This window comes from Pezoporus occidentalis, unplaced genomic scaffold, assembly GCF_034315485.1.
Source record: "Pezoporus occidentalis ecotype Australia unplaced genomic scaffold, CSIRO_AGI_Poc_V1 ctg20, whole genome shotgun sequence".
Classification (NCBI taxonomy): Eukaryota; Metazoa; Chordata; class Aves; order Psittaciformes; family Psittacidae; genus Pezoporus; species Pezoporus occidentalis.
Genome location: NW_026913856.1, coordinates 2,349,753 through 2,369,917, shown reverse-complemented (window position 1 = coordinate 2,369,917; position 20,165 = coordinate 2,349,753). Strand labels below are relative to the sequence as shown.

General features: G+C 39.8%; 1 protein-coding gene across 2 annotated transcripts in view; it reads right to left on the bottom strand.

Annotated features, from left to right (window-relative positions):
* CDH8 (cadherin 8) overlaps nucleotides 1–20,165 on the bottom strand; it is a 162,238-nt gene that overhangs the window by 127,858 nt on the left and 14,215 nt on the right. For both annotated transcript variants that reach the window (XR_009964736.1, XM_062618270.1), the window contains exons 2-3: nucleotides 18,790–18,880; nucleotides 18,434–18,696 (exon numbers count right to left, since the gene is read on the bottom strand). Coding sequence is in view for 1 of the 2 variants with exons in the window: in XM_062618270.1 (XP_062474254.1) it covers nucleotides 18,434–18,696; nucleotides 18,790–18,871 (345 nt within the window). In the remaining variant the exon portion in view is untranslated. The remainder of the gene's footprint in view (nucleotides 1–18,433; nucleotides 18,697–18,789; nucleotides 18,881–20,165) is intronic.

Genomic DNA, 20,165 nt, shown 5'->3' with positions numbered 1-20,165 from the left:
AAGACTGCTCTTCATTTTGCTCACTACTGTTTATTTTTCTTGTGTAACAGGAGGAAATTTAAGAACAGACCCACCTCAGGCTATCAGTACCCCCTGAATTAAGGCCCTCTCTCTTCTGCGGGAGGAATACTGGCCTGAGCTGTTAGGCTTGAGCCTAACACAGGAAAGGATCCATACTGAGAGATACTTTCTCTAAGCAGAGAAAGAATCCCAGAAGGGTTAAGGCTGGAAGGGGCTATGAGAGGTCATCTAGTCCAAACTCCCTGCTAAAGGAGGGTCACCTACAGCACGCTGTTCAGGACTATGTCCTATGCTCTTGAATATCACAAGGGAAGAAGACTCCACAACCTCTCTGGGCAACCTACTCCAGTGCTCAGTTACCCTCACAATAAAGTTCTTCCTCGTGTTCAGGTGATCCGAGTTTCTCATGACAGGTGACTCGAGGAGTTCTGTCAGCAAATAAAGAAAATATATTATCTAAACTATCAGCCAAGACACTTCATCTTCCCTGACGTTTTAACTCAGGTTAAAAATGTAACTTTTGTACTTCTGTACTGAGGGATTGTTCTTTTTATATTTCTATTTTTCTATTTTTAACAATGTTTTCACAGCAAATTAAGACAACAACCAATATACAACTCACTAAGCAAATTATCTTAGAACTCAAATGTTATAATTGGAAGAACTCAGTGTATATTTTCATAGCAATGCAAAATAGAAAAATCTTGGCCCCAGAATATAAAACCACAAAATTCAGACCTCAATTACGAGTCTTTACATATGATAGTACGTATTCGGAATCATCTGGTTAACTGAAAATGGAATTCAAAATTTGGTCTTGGAGAATAAGCATATTCCCAACATAAAATTTTTGATGACCAACATAAGCCTACCATTGCATTTCAATATGCAACTAATGTCAAGCCAAACTTTTAAATTAGAACAGGAAAACACAAAAAGTATATTCACTGAGAGAAACAGTGTCTCCTTTAAAATAAGCATTGTCAAAATGGCAGCTATCTTCTTGGGTTACACACTATCAGGGTTCTGGTAAATTGTTTTCAGCTGGAGAGTCATATCTTTCACTATCTTTCCCTGGGTTCTGTATTCACAAGAGCCCTTGATACCAAAATGAATGAAAACAGAAATGAGAATGTTCAGTTCCACAACAAAAATAGAGACAGAAAGGTTTCATTGTAGGCCTACCATACCCTAGCCTCGAAAGTGTCTTCTCTGCCCGAAACCAGTCCTTAGTTTTATGTCTGAGATACTGCATGGCTTTTGTTGTCTCCCACTTTGGCACATTGTATGTCAGAAGGTTTGGAATAAGTTAAATACTCTATAGTGTATTGCAACCAAGTTAATTCTAAAGACATGTTGATTTCTTTCTCTTTCTTCCTATCCTCTACATTTATTTTGCTTAACGTAATAAAACCTGTATCAAGATGTGGGTTTGAGTCCCAAGTGGAATAATTATTTAGAAAGGCAATGAACTCCTGATATAAACCCACATTTAAACACTAGAAGTACCTGTATATACACAAATCAAGACACATATCCATATGCTTAGCCTAATATATATATATATATTCCCCTGCAGTTCCGTATTCATCAAATGGAATGCCCTGCAGTAGGAATACGTATTAACAACTGAGAACAGCACTTCTGTTCAAGTTGCCTTGCACAAGCTTATTTGAGTTCTAATTGTGTGCTAAAATTCTCTCTTTTAATGCCTAGGTCTATTTGAAGGTTAGCTTTTGGTCCCACGGAGATAAAGGTAAATGTGCCAACATTTGAGAGATTTGATTACCTGTACAAAATTATGCTTGCTCATTTTTTCCTAGGCAAGATACTCTGGGGTAAAGTTATATTAAAGAGGGAATAGAAATAGTGTACATCCAAAGAAAATATTTTCCAATTATGCTTCACAAGATGCAGAAAATATTACTTGTTACAGAGGATTATGAATGAGATAATTACTGAGAGCCTAATGTACCTAAAGCTACAATAAAGGAGAGAGAAAAACATTAATAAGTGGTTATTGACTGTTCTTCCTGCTCTTTGTAATAAGGCCAGAACAGTACCAAGGACAAACCTTTCCACAATTTTGCTGTGATACATTAAATACAAAAATACGTTTTCTATTTACATGGCCCATGATTAATTCCTATAAATGAAACCATATCAGCTTTTATTTAATATCCAAACCACTTCACGCCTCTCAAAAAACACTTAACAAGATTTTTTTCATATCGCCAATTGAAAATAATAGAGATTTAGAAACACATAGAATGAATGTTTCCTCTTTTAAATTATTTCACATATTCCTAATGATCAAGCTGCACTTTTGAAAGAATCCAGACTAATGCCAGTTTGGCAACGTACAGAGTAACAAAAGACTCTGACTTTTAAAGTATGTCTTATTATCACTCTTTGATTCTCCATAAAATAAATGGTAACTCAATTACTTCTGAGAAGCCCTACCAAAGAATATTTGAGCTCTGACATACAGCATTTCAATAAAGGTGTGATCAATAGGGAAGAAAAAAAAAAAAAAAAAAAAAAGATTTTTGAGCAGCTGCAGCAATTTTCCTGATGCAAAGCACAACTTCATATGTCACGCAAAATCACCTTTGGCACGTTCTTCCCTCCCCAGTTTCAGCTCACAGTACTGCAGCATCAAGTGTGAAGGTACAGTCACTACAGAGAAGGTTAAGAGTATTTCTAATAGAATGATACAGAACATGAACATTACAAGGGTCAATGCAGATGGAGAGCAAGCTGAGTGCTGTGGCTTTCTTATGCTCCTACACTTAATTCCAGAAAGAGTAACAGCTTCACTAATGAAACACACGCCCTAGTGATTATGGTGCTCCCCTCTTCTTCACAGGAATCTGTTTAATATTGTCTTAGGTACATGTAGCAACCTGTATATACACACAACACACACATAACAGTTTTCATCTCAGTATAGTCATTATTTTTCTTTCATCTCCCTGTTTCCACCAGACACTGCATAAACTGTATATAAGGCTTTACATTAAGACAGACTTAATGCCTAGTGACCTTACTTACCAAATTTGGAATGAAGTTGATCTGTTCAATCTGAAGCTACCCAAAGTATCTGGAAGGCTGGACCTCTCAAAATTATTTTAATCAACTAATTGCAGTATTGCAAAACATACAGCTTCACAAAGCAGAGATTCAGGCTCTGTAACAGCATATATCATAGGACATAATAAGGACAAGTGATTTATCGATTAGGTGGCTGAGAAAAGAATAAATTAAGGATTAACTAATATGGGATTACTGGTCTCCCTGAGAATTCTCAAACAAATGGTCCTGAGAGACTTGTTTTGATTGTGTCTCATGGGGACAGTGAAAGACATGAGTGCCTGAAGGCTGTATCATGGTTATTACAGAAGAAAGGTCATCAAGAAAAGAGACTCCTGAAGTCAGTTACTTTGTCAAAGAACTACAGTGAACCTTATTGTCTCAGAGTGGGCCTCCAGCCTGACTAGTAGAGCAAAATTTTGCTTTATTATCCAAAAGACTTTGTCCTATTGAGAATTTTCTATTACTGTATTTGTTCAGAGTGCATTTTTTTTAGATAGAAAGATTTACTCACAAAGAAAATCCCTAAAAATCCAAATATTTATTTATTCATATATAGAGCTGAATTCCTAGCATTCCTTTGCTTATGGGTAGTTTGCAGTAACTAGCAGGTGGTCTTCTAAAGTGACAGAATTTAGAACTACAAAATGATTACTTAATAAGATGATCGTGCAATTGCCTTCTACACAGCATAAGAAGCCTAATTCTGCCCAACAATTGAGAGTGTTTGTCATTTTCTTTATTTTTGAGGTATGATATTTTGAGGTATGATACTTCGAGGTATGACTCCACCGTGTCAATAAACCTTATTTTCAACGTATTTAAGTGTACATATATACTACTACATCAAATTTAGGATATTAATACATTGCAGAGGACAACTCTAAGAGAATGTCCCATGTGCTTGACAAGTAATGACATCATTTCTTAGCCTTCATGATAATATTTGGTCTTTTTGCTTTGCAATACCATTGCTGGCTAGTGGGAGACAACACTGCCTACGGATATTAACAGAGAATCAGACAGGTTTTCCCCTAGAAATGCCATGGACTGGAGACATAACTGTACAATTGAAAATTACTTCTCTGCCCACACCATCTTTCTACATCTGTATTTTGTTTCTCAGTTGCAGTCTGCATATCCCATTTAGACAGAAAGAGCTTTGAGGCCGGAATCGTCTCCTACTCAAGAAAAAAGATACAAAAATTTTAGCCAAGGCTTCTTAATGCAAATGTCAGCATTAACATCTTTCACACTTACTGTTACTTGCTGTACCGTTCCCCATTTGCTACAGTCCAGTTTATAAAAATGCCCTCCATGTATGCTTTAAGTGTATGCGCAATGTTTTAAAAATTCAAGTAAGAGTACACACTGAGATTCCCTTAAGAAAACCCCATGGCTTAAATCTCAATTTGGTCTGTGAATCTTTTCATGCCAAGGAAAATCCTGGTATATTCTTTAAATTACTTAAGTAAATTCCATTTATTCATATGAAAAATCAATAAAAAGTCCTTGTGTATTTAGAGGAGCACGTGTCCTCATGTAACCAAATATTTAAACGAGTATGTGGGATATCCAAGAAAATAAACAAGACCCATTAATTATCAGAAATAAACAATCAAATTTTAAATACTGCTTTGACATTAAGTCTTGTTTCAGATGATTTTGCATGAAGAAAGGAATAAAAATATTTTGCTCCTGGACATTGTATCTTCTTGTCTGTATGACAAGACAACAATAGGAATCGCAAAGTGTGACAATGGTATATATTAAATGGTTTAGATGGCATAATAATTAGAGAACAGGTTGCCAGAAAAACAGATGTTTAAAGAAAGAATGAAAAGGGAATAATAAGTATGTCAGTTTTCTAAACCGTATTTAGAAAACTTGTTCTGTAAAAATACGATAGATTAGCATTAAGCTATTTGAGTTCAGTAATATCAGATTCTGAGTCTTTTGCATGGTGCTTTAATATAAATGACATTGCATCAGTTATGCTGCAGATCATACACAATTAATTAAAAACAAAGATGGGTTTTCTTTTTCCATTCACTTTAATAGCCTATTTCTTAGGTAGGGTATGTAACATGCCATAGATCTTAATGATCTTTGAAACACACACTTTGCCACATGAACAACTAGCTGATGCACCAGTAAAGAGGATCATTACTGGTGATCACTACTGCCAGGAAAAATCAGACCACAGATCCCTGGGAGAGGTGGTTAGGGGATCTGGAGCTCAGGTTGTCTTTTCGTCAATTCTCCAGGATACAGGGGAGGAACCTAAAAAAGGCTAGGAGGATTGGCCAGGTTAATAAATGGTTAGAAGGGTGGTGCCATAGGCAGGGGTTTGGGTATCTTGAACACGGGCCCAAGATAGTAGGCCAGGTCTGCTGGAGGCTGGTGGAGCTGGTTTTGTGGTTTTGGTAGGAGGCTTGCCAGACTGGTCAAGGAGGCTTTAAACTAGATGTGTTGGGGGAGAGGGGCATCATTCCATCCCAACACTCCCAGACAGTTGCCAGCACCTGTAATAAATGCTCGGAGCAATGTAGAGATATTTCAGCTACTCCAGCCAATGAGATAGCTTCATTTGGAGCTCAGCTCAGATGCCTCTATACAAACGGCTGCAGCATGGGGAACAAACAAGAGGAATTAGAGATGTGTGCACGTCTGTGGGGGATATAATATAACCAGTATCACAGAATCATGGTGGGATGGCTCCTGTGACTGGAGTGTTGGAACAGAAGGTTACAGGCTCTTTAGAAAAGACAGGACCATAGGACAGGGAGGACGAGTTGCTATTTATGTCACAGATAGGCTGGAGAGTATGGAACTCTGTCTGGGGACAGGTGAGCAGTCAACAGAGAGTTTGTGGGTCAGGGTTAAAGGGAGAACAGCTACGGGGGGACATTACTGTGGGGATCTGTTACAGAGCACCTGATCAAGAGGAATCTGTGGATGAAGCACTCCACAGACAGATAGGAACAGCCTCACGCTTGCAGGCACTTGTTCTCATGGGGGACTTCAACCACCCTGACATCTGTTGGAAGGACGGTACAGCCCAGCACAAGCAATCCAGGAGGTTCCTCAATTGTGCGGAAGACAACTTCCTTCTGCAAGTAATAGAGGAGGTGACAAGGAGAGGTGTCATGCTTGACCTCGGGCTCACCAACGGGGAAGGGCTGGTTGGAAATGTGACGCTCCAGGGCTGCCTTGGCTATAGCGATCATGAGATGGTCAAGTTCGAGATCCTCAGGACAGTGAGAAGGACACACAGCAAGATCACTGCTCTGGACTTCAAGGGAGCAGACTTTGGCCTCTTTAGGAACTTGCTCGGTAAAGTTCTGTGGGATACAGCCCTATAGCACAGGGGGACCCAAGGCTGTTGGTTGATCTTCAAGGATCACCTGCTACAAGCTCAGGAGTGTGGCATCCCAACTGTAAGGAAGTGCAGCAGGAGGGCCAGGAGACCTCCTTGGGTAGATAAGTTGCTGCTGAGGAAACTTTGAGGGGAAAATAGAGGCTTATGACGGGTGGAAGCAAGGACAGCCGGCCTGGGAAGAATACATGGATGGTGTCCGGGAAGCTAGGGACCAGGTTAGGAAAGCTAAGGCCCAGTTAGAATTAAACTTGGCTAGGGATGTTAAGGATTACAGGAAGGGATTCTACAGGTACACTGCAAATAAAAAACAGACTAGGGACAACGTGGTCCCTCTCTGGAAGCTATCAGGTGAACTGGCTACCCTGGATTTGGAGAAGGCTGAGGTTCTGAATGACTTCTTTGCCTCAGTCATCACTGGTGAACGCTCTGACCACACCACCCAAGTCTTGGAAGGCAGACGCAGGGACTGTGAGAATGAAGACCTTGGGCCCACTGTAGGAGAGGAACTGGTTCGAGACAATCTTAAGAACCTGAAAGTACACAAGTCCATGGGACCTGATGAAATCCATCTGTGGGTCCTGAAGGAGCTTGCAAATGAAGTTGCTAAGCCACTGTCCATCATATTTGAAAAATCATGGCAGTCAGGGGAAGTTCCCGATGACTGGAAAAAGGGAAATATAACCCCCATTTTCAAGATGGGGAGAAGGGATGACCTGGGGAATTACAGACCAGTCAGTCTCACCTCTGTGCCTGGTAAAATCTTGGAGCAGATTCTCCTGGAAGGCATGCTAAGGCACATGAAAATCAACAAGGTGCTTGGTGACAGCCAACATGGCTTCACTAAGGGGAATCGTGCCTGACCACTTTGGTGGCCTTTTATGATGGGGCTATGGAACTGATGGACAGGGGTAGAGCAGCTGACGTCATCTACCTGGAATTGTACAAAACATTTGACACTGTCCCACACGACATCCTTGTCTCTAAATTGGAGCGACATCAATTTGATGGATGGACCACTCGGTGGATAAAGAACTGCCTGGATGGCTGCACACGGAGAGTTGTGGTCAACGGCTGAATGTCCAGCTTGAGACCAGTAATGAGTGGTGTCCCTCAGGGATCGGTGTTGGGACTGATCTTGTTCAACATCTTTGTCGCTGACATGGACAGTGGGATTGAGTGCGCCCTCAGCAAGTTTGCCGATGACACCAAGCTTGTTGTTTGGTTGATACGCTGGAGGGAAGAAATGCCATCCAGAGGGACCTTGACACACTTGTGAGGTGGGCTGATGCCAGCCTCATGGAGTTTAACCATGCCAAGTGCAAGGTCCTACACCTGGGTCGGAGCAATCCCAGGCACAGCTACAGGTCGGGCAGAGAAGAGATTCAGAGCAGCCCTGCAGAGAATGGCTTGGGGGTGTTGGTTGATGAGAAAATGAACATGAGCCGGCTTCAGTGTGTGCTCGCAGCCCAGAAAGCCAACTGTATCCTGGGCTGAATCAAAAGGAGCGTGACCAGCAGGTCGAAGGACGGGATCCTGCCCCTCTACTCTGCTCTCATGAGACCTCACTTGGAGCACTGTGTGCAGTTCTGGTGTCCTCAGCATAAAGAGGACGTGGAACTGTTGGAATGAGTCCAGAGGAGGCCAAGAGGATGATCAGGGGACTGGAGCGCCTCCCATATGAAGACAGTCTGAGGAAGTTGGGGCTGTTCAGCCTGGAGAAGAGAAGGCTGCATGGAGACCTCATAGGAGCCTTCCAGTATCTGAATGAGGCCTATAAGGATGCTGGGGAGGGACTCTTCATTAGGGACTACGTAGTCATAGGACAAGGCGTAACGGGTTAAAACTTAAACAGGGAAGTTTAGATTGAATATAAGGAGGAAGTTCTTTCCTGTAAGGGTGGTGAGGCACTAGAATGGGTTGCCCAGGGCATCTGTGAATGCTCCACCCCTGGTGGTGTTCAAGGCCAGGTTGGACAGAGCCTTGGGTGACATGGCTTAGTGCGAGGTGCATCTGCCCATGGCAGGGGGTTTGGAACTAGATGATCTTAAGGTCCTTTCCGACCCTAACTATTCTATGATTCTATGACGCTTGCAGATTTTTACCTCAGCAAATAATGTGATAGAAGAGCTAATGTTTGTTTCAATCCCTCTATCCTCTGTGTACTTCTTGTGTGGATGCCTACCACCAGCTTTGCATATACTAAAATCCACCTTTTCTCACTTGCTAACAATACCCCTATTCAATGTAAGCAGTTCCTTCAGGGAGGTAAAAGAAAATTAGACAATATGGTGTCTGGTTTAAACCAGCGGGTGAATAGAGCACTCTGAACTACTAAGAAATATCTTTTGCTGGTTCTACCTACAGCTGGGCTCCTTGCCTCCAGTGATCCTCTCCAAATCAGTCTTTTCTTTTGCTACATTCCCTCTCATTGAGGTGCAACCTAGTAGCAACATGCAGCATATTAAGCTGAAACACAAACCCTCAGCTTTGCTCCTATTTACCAGGGGCTGGGTGCACAGCAGTTACTGTGCTCAGACCCTGGAATAAGAAAAAGGATTTCTTAGGTTTCTCCTAATGATTCCTCCGGTTAATTCAGAAGTAGCACTGGTGATAGTCTCTGGGGAGAACTACACTTACTTTTTCTCAGCTGCTTGCATTACTGCTGTAAAATAAAGGCTTTGAAAGAAATAATGGGAGAGGAATCTTTACACTAATGAAGAGTCCTCAGGAAAAAGAAAAGTTATGTATTACTCTATATCACCACAGATGTTCCTCAGGGATCACCAAAAGGCTACTCAGATACATAAGTATTCGCTTAAATACCTTTAGGAAAATTATCTACATTTATTTTCAATGCCATGTGCCCCACACATTGCTTTCAAATCATAGTTACCTTTAAACACTAAAATACTTATTGCAGCAACAATAACAATAAACAACTTTTAAACCAGAACTTTCAATAAACAAAATTTATGCAAACTCTTTCCTGTTCTTTCCACATGCCAAGTAATTTTCCTTGTGATTACTGCGGATGTGCACTTATTACATCCTAAAAGTACAGAGCTGTCCACCAGCTAAAAAGCCAAACCTTCTCAGATGTAATTCACTTCATGAAGTATCTATCACCTACTTCAGCTCCAGAGCTCTTACTGGCAGCTTGCAGACACCAAAAGAATTACTCCCAAAGCACCTCTGATCTTAACACCAAATTATTTTTAAGGTTTTAATTTCATAAATCTTTGGCAAACTGAGGAATATTGTATCAGGACCTGAAAATAATAAATACAGCCTTACACATTACTGGTTGAAAGGCATCATGCTCGGTCACTTTTGGGAAGTTACTACTGTACGAGAGCTTTTCAGTGGCCTATGGGAAATATGTTTGTCAAGTGCAGAAAGGACAAACTTTTAGCAAAAACCACCATCACAATTGGCACTAATTGGTAGTTAAATTGACAACTGGAACGGAAGCATCCTGACAGCATCAGAGGTGGGCCCTACAGGTAGAAATTGAAAATCATTTACTGGAGCAATATTGGAAAGATGAAACAATCACAGGACATCTGCAGAACATCATGTGGAAGGCTCCACTTAATTGTTCATGCTGTCACTTCAGCATTTTGCATGCATACTTGGAAAACATTTCTATTTATTGTGGAAAAGATAAAGTGTTTAGATCAGTATATTGAACAAAAGCACACAAGCTTCTAATTCTTTACAAACAAAAAAAATCTCAGTGTAAGCACCTTTTTTTTTTTTTTTTCCCCAGAAGATTAGAAATCTTTGTGGCTTTGGAAGAATATGACAAGGAAATTTAAGTGTGTAATGCTCAAGTAACACTGGTGGCCCATACTGGTACATGCCCCTTTTTTACTCTCTTGCTTTAGTAGTGTGAGGCAGAAATAAGAGAAGGCATCTGACAAAATGCCTCTTTGAGGTTATTACCAGCCCAGTTGTATTAGCTGACATAAAAGTGTTTCAAGTTGTGACTCTGCTTACACTGTGTTCAAGTCATGCCCCAAGACTGGAGATGAAGGAGCATGAAAATGTTAAACCTCACCCCATGATACTCCCAGAAAGATGCAGAAATAAGATTTTAGAGTCACAGTATCACAGTATGCTAGAGATTGGAAGGGACCTCGAAAGATCATCTAGTCCAATCCCCCTGCCGGAGCAGGAACACCTAGATAGTGTTACACAGGAATGTGTCCAGGCGGGTTTTGAAAGTCTCCATGGAAGGAGACTCCACAAACTACCTGGGCAGCCTGTTCCAGTGTTCCATCACCCTCACTGAGAAGAAGTTTCTTCTCAAGTTTAAGTGGAACCTCTTGTGTTCCAGTTTGTACCCACTACCCCTTGTCCTATCATTGTTTGCCACTGAGTAGAGCCTGGCTCCATCCTCGTGACACGCCCCCTTTATATATTTATAGACACTTATAAGGTCACCCCTCAGTCTCCTCTTCTCCAAACTATAGAGACCTAGCTCCCTCAGTCTTTCCTCATAAGGGAGATGCTCCACTCCCCTAATCATCTTTGTTGCCCTTCACTGGACTCTCTCCAGCAGCTCCCTGTCCTTCTTGAACTGAGGGGCCCAGAACTGGACACAATATTCCAGATGGGGTCTCACCAGGGCAGAGCAGAGGGGAAGGAGGACCTCTCTCGACCTACTAACCACCCACCTTCTAATACACCCCAGGATGCCATTGGCCCTCTTAGCCACAAGGACACAGTGTTGGCTCATGGTCATCCTGTCGTCCACTAGGACCCCCAGGTCCCTCTCCCCTACACTGCACTCTAACAGGTCGTTTCCCAACCTATACTGGAACCTGGGGTTGTTCCTGCCCAGATGCAGGACTCTACACTTTCCCTTGTTATATTTCATCAAGTTATTCCCTGCCCAACTCTCCAGCCTGTCCAGGTCTCGCTGGATGGCAGCACAGCCTTCTGGCGTGTCAGCCACTCCTCCCAGCTTAGTGTCATCAGCAAACTTGCTGACAGTACACTCAATTCCCTCATCTAAATCGTTGATGAATATATTAAATAATACCGGTCCCAGTACTGACCCTTGAGGCACTCCACTACTTACAGGCCTCCAACTAGACTCAGCCCCATAGACTACAACTCTCTGGCTTCTCTCCTTCAGCCAGTTCGCAGTCCACCTCACTACCTGATCATCCAGTCCACACTTCCTCAATTTAGCTGTGAGGATGCTGTGGGAGACTGTGTCAAATGCTTTGCTGAAGTCAAGGTAGACTACATCCACCGCTCTGCCATCATCCATCCACCGTGTTATTTCCTCATAAAAGGCTATGAGATTGGTCAAGCATGATTTCCCCTTGGTGAAGCCATGCTGACTGCCCCTCATAACCCTCTTATCCTTGATACGCCTTGAGATGGCACCAAGGATAAGGGTCTGAAGATACATCTCATTTGTTAATATTTAGAGAAATCAACAAAATTATTTATATAGTATATTAGAAAATGTAAGCACTGTTGGTTCATTTCAGTCAAACTGTCCTTGCTTAAATTTGTGCATTCACGAAGAAATTTACTGGACCTTGTACTTAGTTAAAAAGAAATACATGAAATCTGTGCAGACTCACGATTATTTGTTTAAAACCCACTACTTTTATCAGGCTTCTATAAAATATTGTATACTATGTTTAATGTCTTTGCAGCAACTTTTAATTAAGAGTTTTTGTCAGAGCTACTTATATTCCTGCCTACAAAGCCAATTTAGACCACATAAACTGGAGCATACTATGAAATATGCAGTCATTTCTTCTCACTTAGTAGCACACAAAAGGCAGAGGGAATTAATATTTTCCAGAAAGAATACAGTAACAAAATAAATGATACATTTCAGCTTCTGGGAGTTATTAAATATAAGTAGGCAAATTAGTGTATAATTACGGTTGCAAAACAACAACAAAAATCTAGGGCTCAGAAAGTAATGTTGACTTTGCAACATCTTAGATATTGAATATTTTATGGCATGCATTTAAATCACAGATATCAGAACATACAAGTGTATATTAGAAGGAAAAGAGAAGAATCTATATAATACGGTGGTCTGATTTCTCTTGTTCTAGAGGTGAAAACTTTGTCAATTCATTAACATAGCCTTAGGAAACTTATGCTACTGCTGTACTACACCTATATTTAACGATGATTTCTTCCATTCAGGGAAACAGTGTGTAATTCATCCCCAAAGCAATGAAAGACTGAGTTATATACATTTCTGCTATCATTTGAGAATAACAGTATTTTCAGGCAACCAGGATAATCACAAACTTAATGCAGGAATAAAAAGGAAAACATATGGAAAGAACTTGTTTAATTAAAACTTTGTTTACTTTGAATATATGTATCACTTGCACTTCAACAGAACTATTTATAATTTTTAAACAAGTAAGATTTTACCATTTCCTTGTTAAGAGATAAAATGTATGCTGGCAAGGAAATCAAAGATTGCATAAAGCATGTATAACGTAGAACATACAGCTTGAAGCTATTTATAAGTGCTCTCTGCATTTCCAGGTTTGGTTTTTACAGTAGCGCAGCCTGAAGCATTTAACTGTGAAAACATGATGCCTCTCTACTGCTCCTCCTACAGGAAAACTATTTCTCCTCTAAAGGCTTGAACCTAAGCTGTATACATCAAGGGAAAAAAAATCTCCATTGCTCTAAAAAAGCGAAAGTTGCCTAACCCCTCATCCTACAAGCCATACAAAAAAACCCACTGCATTTAACAGAGTGGAAAGACACATACCACGTAAGTCAGAAGCAAGGGAGAAAAACTCCCCAGTCACAGATAAAAAATGTCTATCCAAGACTCCCTTATACTAAAGAGGTGAGCCGGCCATGCTCTTTCTGAGTCTCAGTAACTCAGTCTGGTTTGTTTCCTCCCCTGTCCTGGCTACCGACCACATGCCACAGATGTGACACAGCAGCTCTGCGTCTGACACAGGTGCTGGTTTTCCCTGGCATGCCCATTTTCAAACCGCTCATCACAGAGACTGTGTGCAAAATATGCAACATATTATTTTAGGGCTGGAAGCAGGTAAATTCAAAAAAAGCCTGGGAAAAGTTCTGGGAGAAACTGGGGAATACTGCCAGAGGAGTGTTATCACAGAAAGAGCACCAATCTGACTGACCATTAGTAGTGTTCTGTGCCTGGACCTAGATGGTGATTTATGTGTTAGTAAGTAAGGGAATATAAAAACCACCAAGCCCACTGCCCCTCCCCCCCACCCCCCCCCCCCCAAAAAAAAAAACAAAAACGAAAAACCCCAACCCAAAGAAACCTTTTGGTTTTTTTTTCACCTTCACCTGCCAATGGTGGCCATGGGGACCCACTGATGGTGGTCATGGCATGGCAAGGTGGCTGACGGAGCTCAATGAGGATGTTCTGCATGGTTGGCGAGATCTTCATCTACTGTTCCAAGTCCTACGTGAGCAGGGATCAGTGGAAAAGTAGCGGGGGGGGACATGGGGGAATGGTGGTTGATGGAGGAGCTGGGTGTCAGCCCCACATGTGTGTCATCCACCATTCCTGGCAGAACTTCAAGTGTGAAGGAGCAGAACTTCACGGTCTCCAGGGAGAACACAGAGCAACTTTCAGTACCTAAAAGGGTCAACAAGAAAGCTGGAGACAGGTTTTTGACAAAGCCCTGTAGTGACAGGACAAGGAAGAATTGCTTTAAATCAACTGAGGGGAGATTTAGATTAGATATGAGGAAGTTCTTCCCTGTGAGGGTGGTGAGGCACTGGCAAAGGTTGCCCAGAGAAGCTGTGGCTGCCCCATCCCCGGCAGTGTTCAAGGCCAGGTTGGATAGGGCTTGGAGTAACCTGGTCTAGTGGAATGTGTTGGAACTACACGATCTTTAAGGTTCCTTCCAACCCAAACCATTCTGTGATTCTGTGATTTTGTTCTCTCCATGCATTGTGCTTACAAACAACTGTTAACATGTTAACGATCCCAGATTTTTGCTTCAAAACATCCATTAAACCAGGTCCTATCCCATCTAAAAATCACAGATATTCCATAAACCAGGAGCTATAATTGTCTACCTAAACCTGGCTTTCTTAATGCTTTTTAACTCTATTATCTATTTCATTGTGAATTCGGTGGCTGTCTCCTGTGAAAGAACAGTGGCATTTGCTACACCACAGATTTCACAGTACATCTGCCATGGTGCTGTAAATGCATACAGGGGAGTCCGAGGAAATGCAGCAGTGTATATCAAGTAAAAGTTCTATCTAACTAATCAAGTCCACAGGGACAGCATGCAGTGTCGCAAGACATATCACTCTACAGTTGAATGAGGTTGTTAGCCACTGAGAGATCTGGAAACTGCTGGCAGCAATATGCAATATATGTAGTCTTCTAAAGTCACAGTAGCTCTGCAAAGTATGTCTTCCTATGGATGAAGAAAAAGAAAAAACAAAACAATAAAAGAAACGACATATGAAAGTGTATTTGTTAATCTGTCTTTCCATATTGTGTTGCTGTGAACAAAATCAAACTCGTTTGAAGTATGTCACATGGACATGAAAAAGGTTACTTTGTAGGTTTCTCAAATTGCATATACACATGTACAGACCAAAACAATGTGGAATTTATTACAATACCATGTGTCAAAATACAGACAAAAAAAAAATAGAAAAGCTAGAATGTTTCTAGCATTTTATAGCTAAATCTTATAAATTCAGAAATCACCCTAAGAGCATTCATACACTTTTTTACAGATGTGTGAACTCCAGTAGAGCTGCTCACAAATTCAGTATAATTTGACATTAAAAGTGCTCATTGTTGGAACTCGCTGCAAGACGTTCAAGAATGAAAGCAAAAGATTCTCTCCTGCCCTTTACTCAAGTCATTGAAGAAAACTGCCATGCTTTAAGAAAGCAGTCACATTAAATCCTCCTATTAGTCTTACCCCGGATTCTTTCATTTATTAGAGCAAATACATTGGGAATGCATTTATTAACACATATTCATGAAGAACAGCAATGAGTAAGTACCTCTGTAGAGTGTGCAGGTGTATCACAACACTTAAAATTCAGAAGAAAGGTCTTTACACCTAGAAGCTGTTTCTCCTGGAAAAACTTAGCAGCCTGATAAAAGATGCTATGTATCCCTGTAAATCCTGTCTTGCTAAACTCTCTCTGTACTTCAGTAGCTTTGGTATGAGTTCCTTTTAACTAACAGAATGAATGCATAGACTCTATATTCAGGCTTTAATTAAAAAATGATTTGTATTCTGTTTGTATTTATTACAATTAATCTCAAATTTTAGCTTTATTTGGCTGGTACACATTTCAATTCCATTAGAATCAAGTGTTTCTAGCCCATGCCTTTCCACCCACTGACATGAAAAACATTTCAGCTGTTGTTAAGAGCTGAAATTTCAGTAGGCTTTAAATGTAAGGTTGAGCACATACATCAAATTCTGCTTATGTGTATATTACATCTTTGTGGAAAAAACTTATTTTTCATTTACTACTACAGCACCTGATTACATATTTGTGCAAATCATGCATGACTATGAAAAATACCATGTACACTCTACTGTAGAAAGAGACAAAAAGGCAAACAAACCCAACATAATTAGATTTGCTTCAAGAATGTTCCTACGTTAATTCACTGTAACATATTTCACAAAGTGCTCTTCATTCAAAGTCTGACAAAAAAAGGAAAAAAAACCCAAACAAATTAAAAAAAAACCAAAACCACAATCAAGGTAAATCATAGGGCAGAAAAACATTTCATAAAGTAAATCATAGAATGAAGAAGATAGCCCAAGTGTGCAAATCCTTTGGGGAGGTCAAAACTGAAAGGTTGGAGGAAGAGTATAAGTAAAAAAGAATTGAGGAGGAACTAGGCAAGAGCAAATCTACTGTGAGTTCTGAGAAAGAAATTATTTTTAAATTGCAGTGACTAAGAATCCAATGATGGTGACAGAAGACAAACCACAGTCCAACTTCATGGAGGAGAACATTTTACTTGTGACATTTGGTACACCTTTAATTTTTTGGGAAAAGGACTGCCAAGAACTAAAATTGAGGGAGTTGCTGCTTTACAGTCAGGAATCATTAAAAGCAGCTCTGAAAAATGTGGGATACTTCTGTTACCACTGACTACAGCAGAGTTTGAAAGCACTCACAGTACTCGTAAACCTTAGGAAAGAAAAGTAAGTCAGAAATAAGGGTTATTTTTCTGTAGAGAGTGAAAAAGTACAGCCGAGAATTACAAGAATACTTTAAGCCATTTTAATGAATAAACCAAGGATTTCTCCCTATGGGAGCAAATTTCACTTTTTTTGCTCATTTCCACCTATATCATGCAGTGTTTTAATTATGCAGCAGTCTCAACAAATAGATTGTCACAGCATTTTAGAATAGCTAATTCTATTCAAAATGCCAGAAGAAGATGGGATAATGTCTTTATTGGTTTGGCTTTGTTTAACGCACCTGCTTCTATTCATAAGGACTTGAACAATTCAGGATATTATATTCACCAAAAAAAGCTAATATTGCAGAAATATTAAGACTTGGATATACCCTGACAATCAAAGTACAAAGAACAAACTCAGGATTCTCCCAGCTACTCAAAAGCAACTCAAAATAATTTTAAAAGCTTGACCAAAATATTCTAATAAGAATGGGTTGGATAAAATATTTTAAGGTCTGAGACAAGCACATTGCCGCTGTCTCTCTGCAATGGAAGTGTGTTACTAACAACAGAAAACCAAGTAAGATCAGATATATAATTCCTGATATAAATTAAGACAGCACTCAAAAGTGACTGGAGATAAGTTCATTACCTCTTCTGAGCCTAAATTTCCACTGGAAAGTGGTTACACAAAGGAAAATTTAGGCATGCACTTTATCAGCATTCTCTTCAATAACAGATTGACATATATTGACAGTCCCTATATTATACCATTCATTTACCCTCAACATTTCCAAAATTATCATGAAGTTAACCGGTACTCATAATTTCTGTTCTCTAGCTTTATTTTTTTCTTTTACTCTGTTTCAGTAGCTGGGTAATATGACAGTAATGTACCTGGTTATTCAAAGGGAACTGAACATTAAACAGTAAAGGTATTTATAACTGCTCACTATAGGCCAAAGATGCATTTAGAGACGGATAATTCTTTTCTAAGAACAGTTTTAAAGATAAAGTCATTCCTGATGACTGCACATGGCCCATAATCTCTCTTTAGTTAAAGTGCAAGTCTGATTCACTCAAGGGGGGTAATACACTGAGCTGCAGAATAACCTAAGATACAGAATCGGTCACGGGTTTAGGGCAACAGTCAAGGAAACACAGAAAACATGATAATTTTCCTTATCTTCCTACCTTCGAAAAATATTACAAAATCTGTGGCAACAATGTTATTTCATGAGCGTGCATATCAGTACCTCCCTAAAAACTAGTACCTTGCAGTTTGCTGTATATACCACACTTCCCTTTTTGTTTGGTTGGTTTTGGTTTTGCTTTGTTTTAAATTTTCAGAGCATAAATAACCTCTGTGTGATCAGGTTGATGACAGAAAATGACCTATAGGTGTAACAAACTTTTTGAATGAATGAATAAGACAACAAGCTGCTTTGGTGAAAATCTTCAGCTGACAGAGAAGAGTGGTGACTAATGATATTAAAGTAAGATGTGTACATTGCTTATGTATATTTTACAAATGGAATATGCATTTTTTTCTTTTTGTAAATAGGAGGTTTGCAACCAGGAAACCATATCCTTAAACTGAGGGAAATTTAAAGCACGTAAGTGCAGATATGTGCAGACAAAAAATTCAGAGTGACAGAGCACCTCAGATTTTAATTTCTAGAGGAGTGCAAATGGATGAAGACCTTCACATGCTATACATTTACATAGAGAAAAAAAAACCAAACCAAATCTTGCCTTACCCGGCCAACTAGTATTGGTTCAGGTCCAGAAAATTCTTCTAATACAAACATTTGATTCCAAACCCAGCCTCTCTTGGAACGGTTCAAAACTCTTTGTTCTTCATTTAGCCTTTTTAGTCCTGTACTGGATCCAGTTGGTATTACTTGAGACTGATTCATTGGAGCCATATAAATGGAAGGAAGGACAGTAATCCATAATATTATTAATGGAGTCCATGTATCCATAAGCATTTCCATTAGTCTTTCTGGCATTGTACCACAAGCTACGCAAATCACCACAGAAATTAAATTATTATTTTGCTCTCTTCCAGACTGTAGCAATCCAATTCATCATGCAGTACAGAACATTTACTTACAGCTCCTCCATGTGTTTACAGCACAGTCAACGTAAAAATAGCTTAGATTATAAAAACATGACCCATTGAGTTTTTCAGTCATTAAAGAATTCTGGAAGAGAAAAACAAAAAAAAGAAAAAAGTCAAATCAATGACTATAGAGCTCAGAAAAGCATTACTTTTACATCACAAAAAAAAAAAAAAAATTAGGTTTTAAATTTGTAGTACATAATGTTAGTGCATATTAAATTAGTTAAAAAATAATCTAAGTGATCCTGTGAACTCTTTCATTGCCTGAAATACTGAGAGGAGACCCAGACAAATGATTACATACACTCAGGAAAACATTTTACTTGCAGTTCATCTTAGATTCTGAAGAGGCTCCTGGCCTTCTTGCCTGTATTTTTTTTTTTTTTTTTATGTAGTCAACTATAAACACTTAGTGTGTCAAATAATAGAAGTTGAACACAATAATGGTTTTGCATTCAGACTTATTGTCCTTTCCCCCCCAACAAAAATAAATTCCTGTAAGCAGACACAGCTTCAGCAGTACATTCTCATACTAGTAATCACCTTGCTGCAGCAGCATGCAGCTCAGCAAAACCTTCACAGCCCAGTAGACGAGCAGGAGTGGGAAGTCCACTGTGAAATCTGTGATTCCCAGAACAGACCACTACCAGAAGCTAAGTAAGCTTATTTATGCACATTTGCCTTACAGGACTCTGAGCACCCCTTTCTCACTTTCAGAGAAAACACAGTCAGATTCTGCTTCCAAGACATTTTCCCTGATGGGCACTTGGAGGCATTTTGTATTTCTTTCCCCACTCATTCTTTCATATATTAGAAAGGCATATCAGGTTTCATCTTAAAGTAAATATTCCTTTAAATGGACAAGCAAGTTAACGTAGTAGGGCTTGCTAATATCACGGCAATTGGCAAAACTGAAATGCAGCCATGGATCACTTAGAAAGACAGACTGGACACAGCTCAGGGAGAAGGGCTGCATTACAGATACTCTAATGAGGCTGGGGTTATGTAAAAAGATTCCTGATGCATTTTCTTTGACTGATTCATATCCAATCTCATGAGAATGTCTAATCTTAAGCTTACTACTGAGTCTTAGGCTGTTCTTTTTCCACTGTAAAATGAGTTTGTTGCGATGCGTGTCCATGAAAATCTTGGGTAGGTTAGGGTTTGTTTTTTTTTTGGAGGGGTGGCTGGTTTTTTTTGTTGTTTCATGTACACTCATGGCAGAAAATATCTGAAAACATGAATGACACCAGTAAAAGTCAGCTGTAATTTTAAAAGCAAACAATGTGAAAAGTTTTTTCTTTTTTTTTTAAACTTCAGTAATTGCCAAAGCAACTGTGAAATCTGTTGTATGAAATTCTTAAACT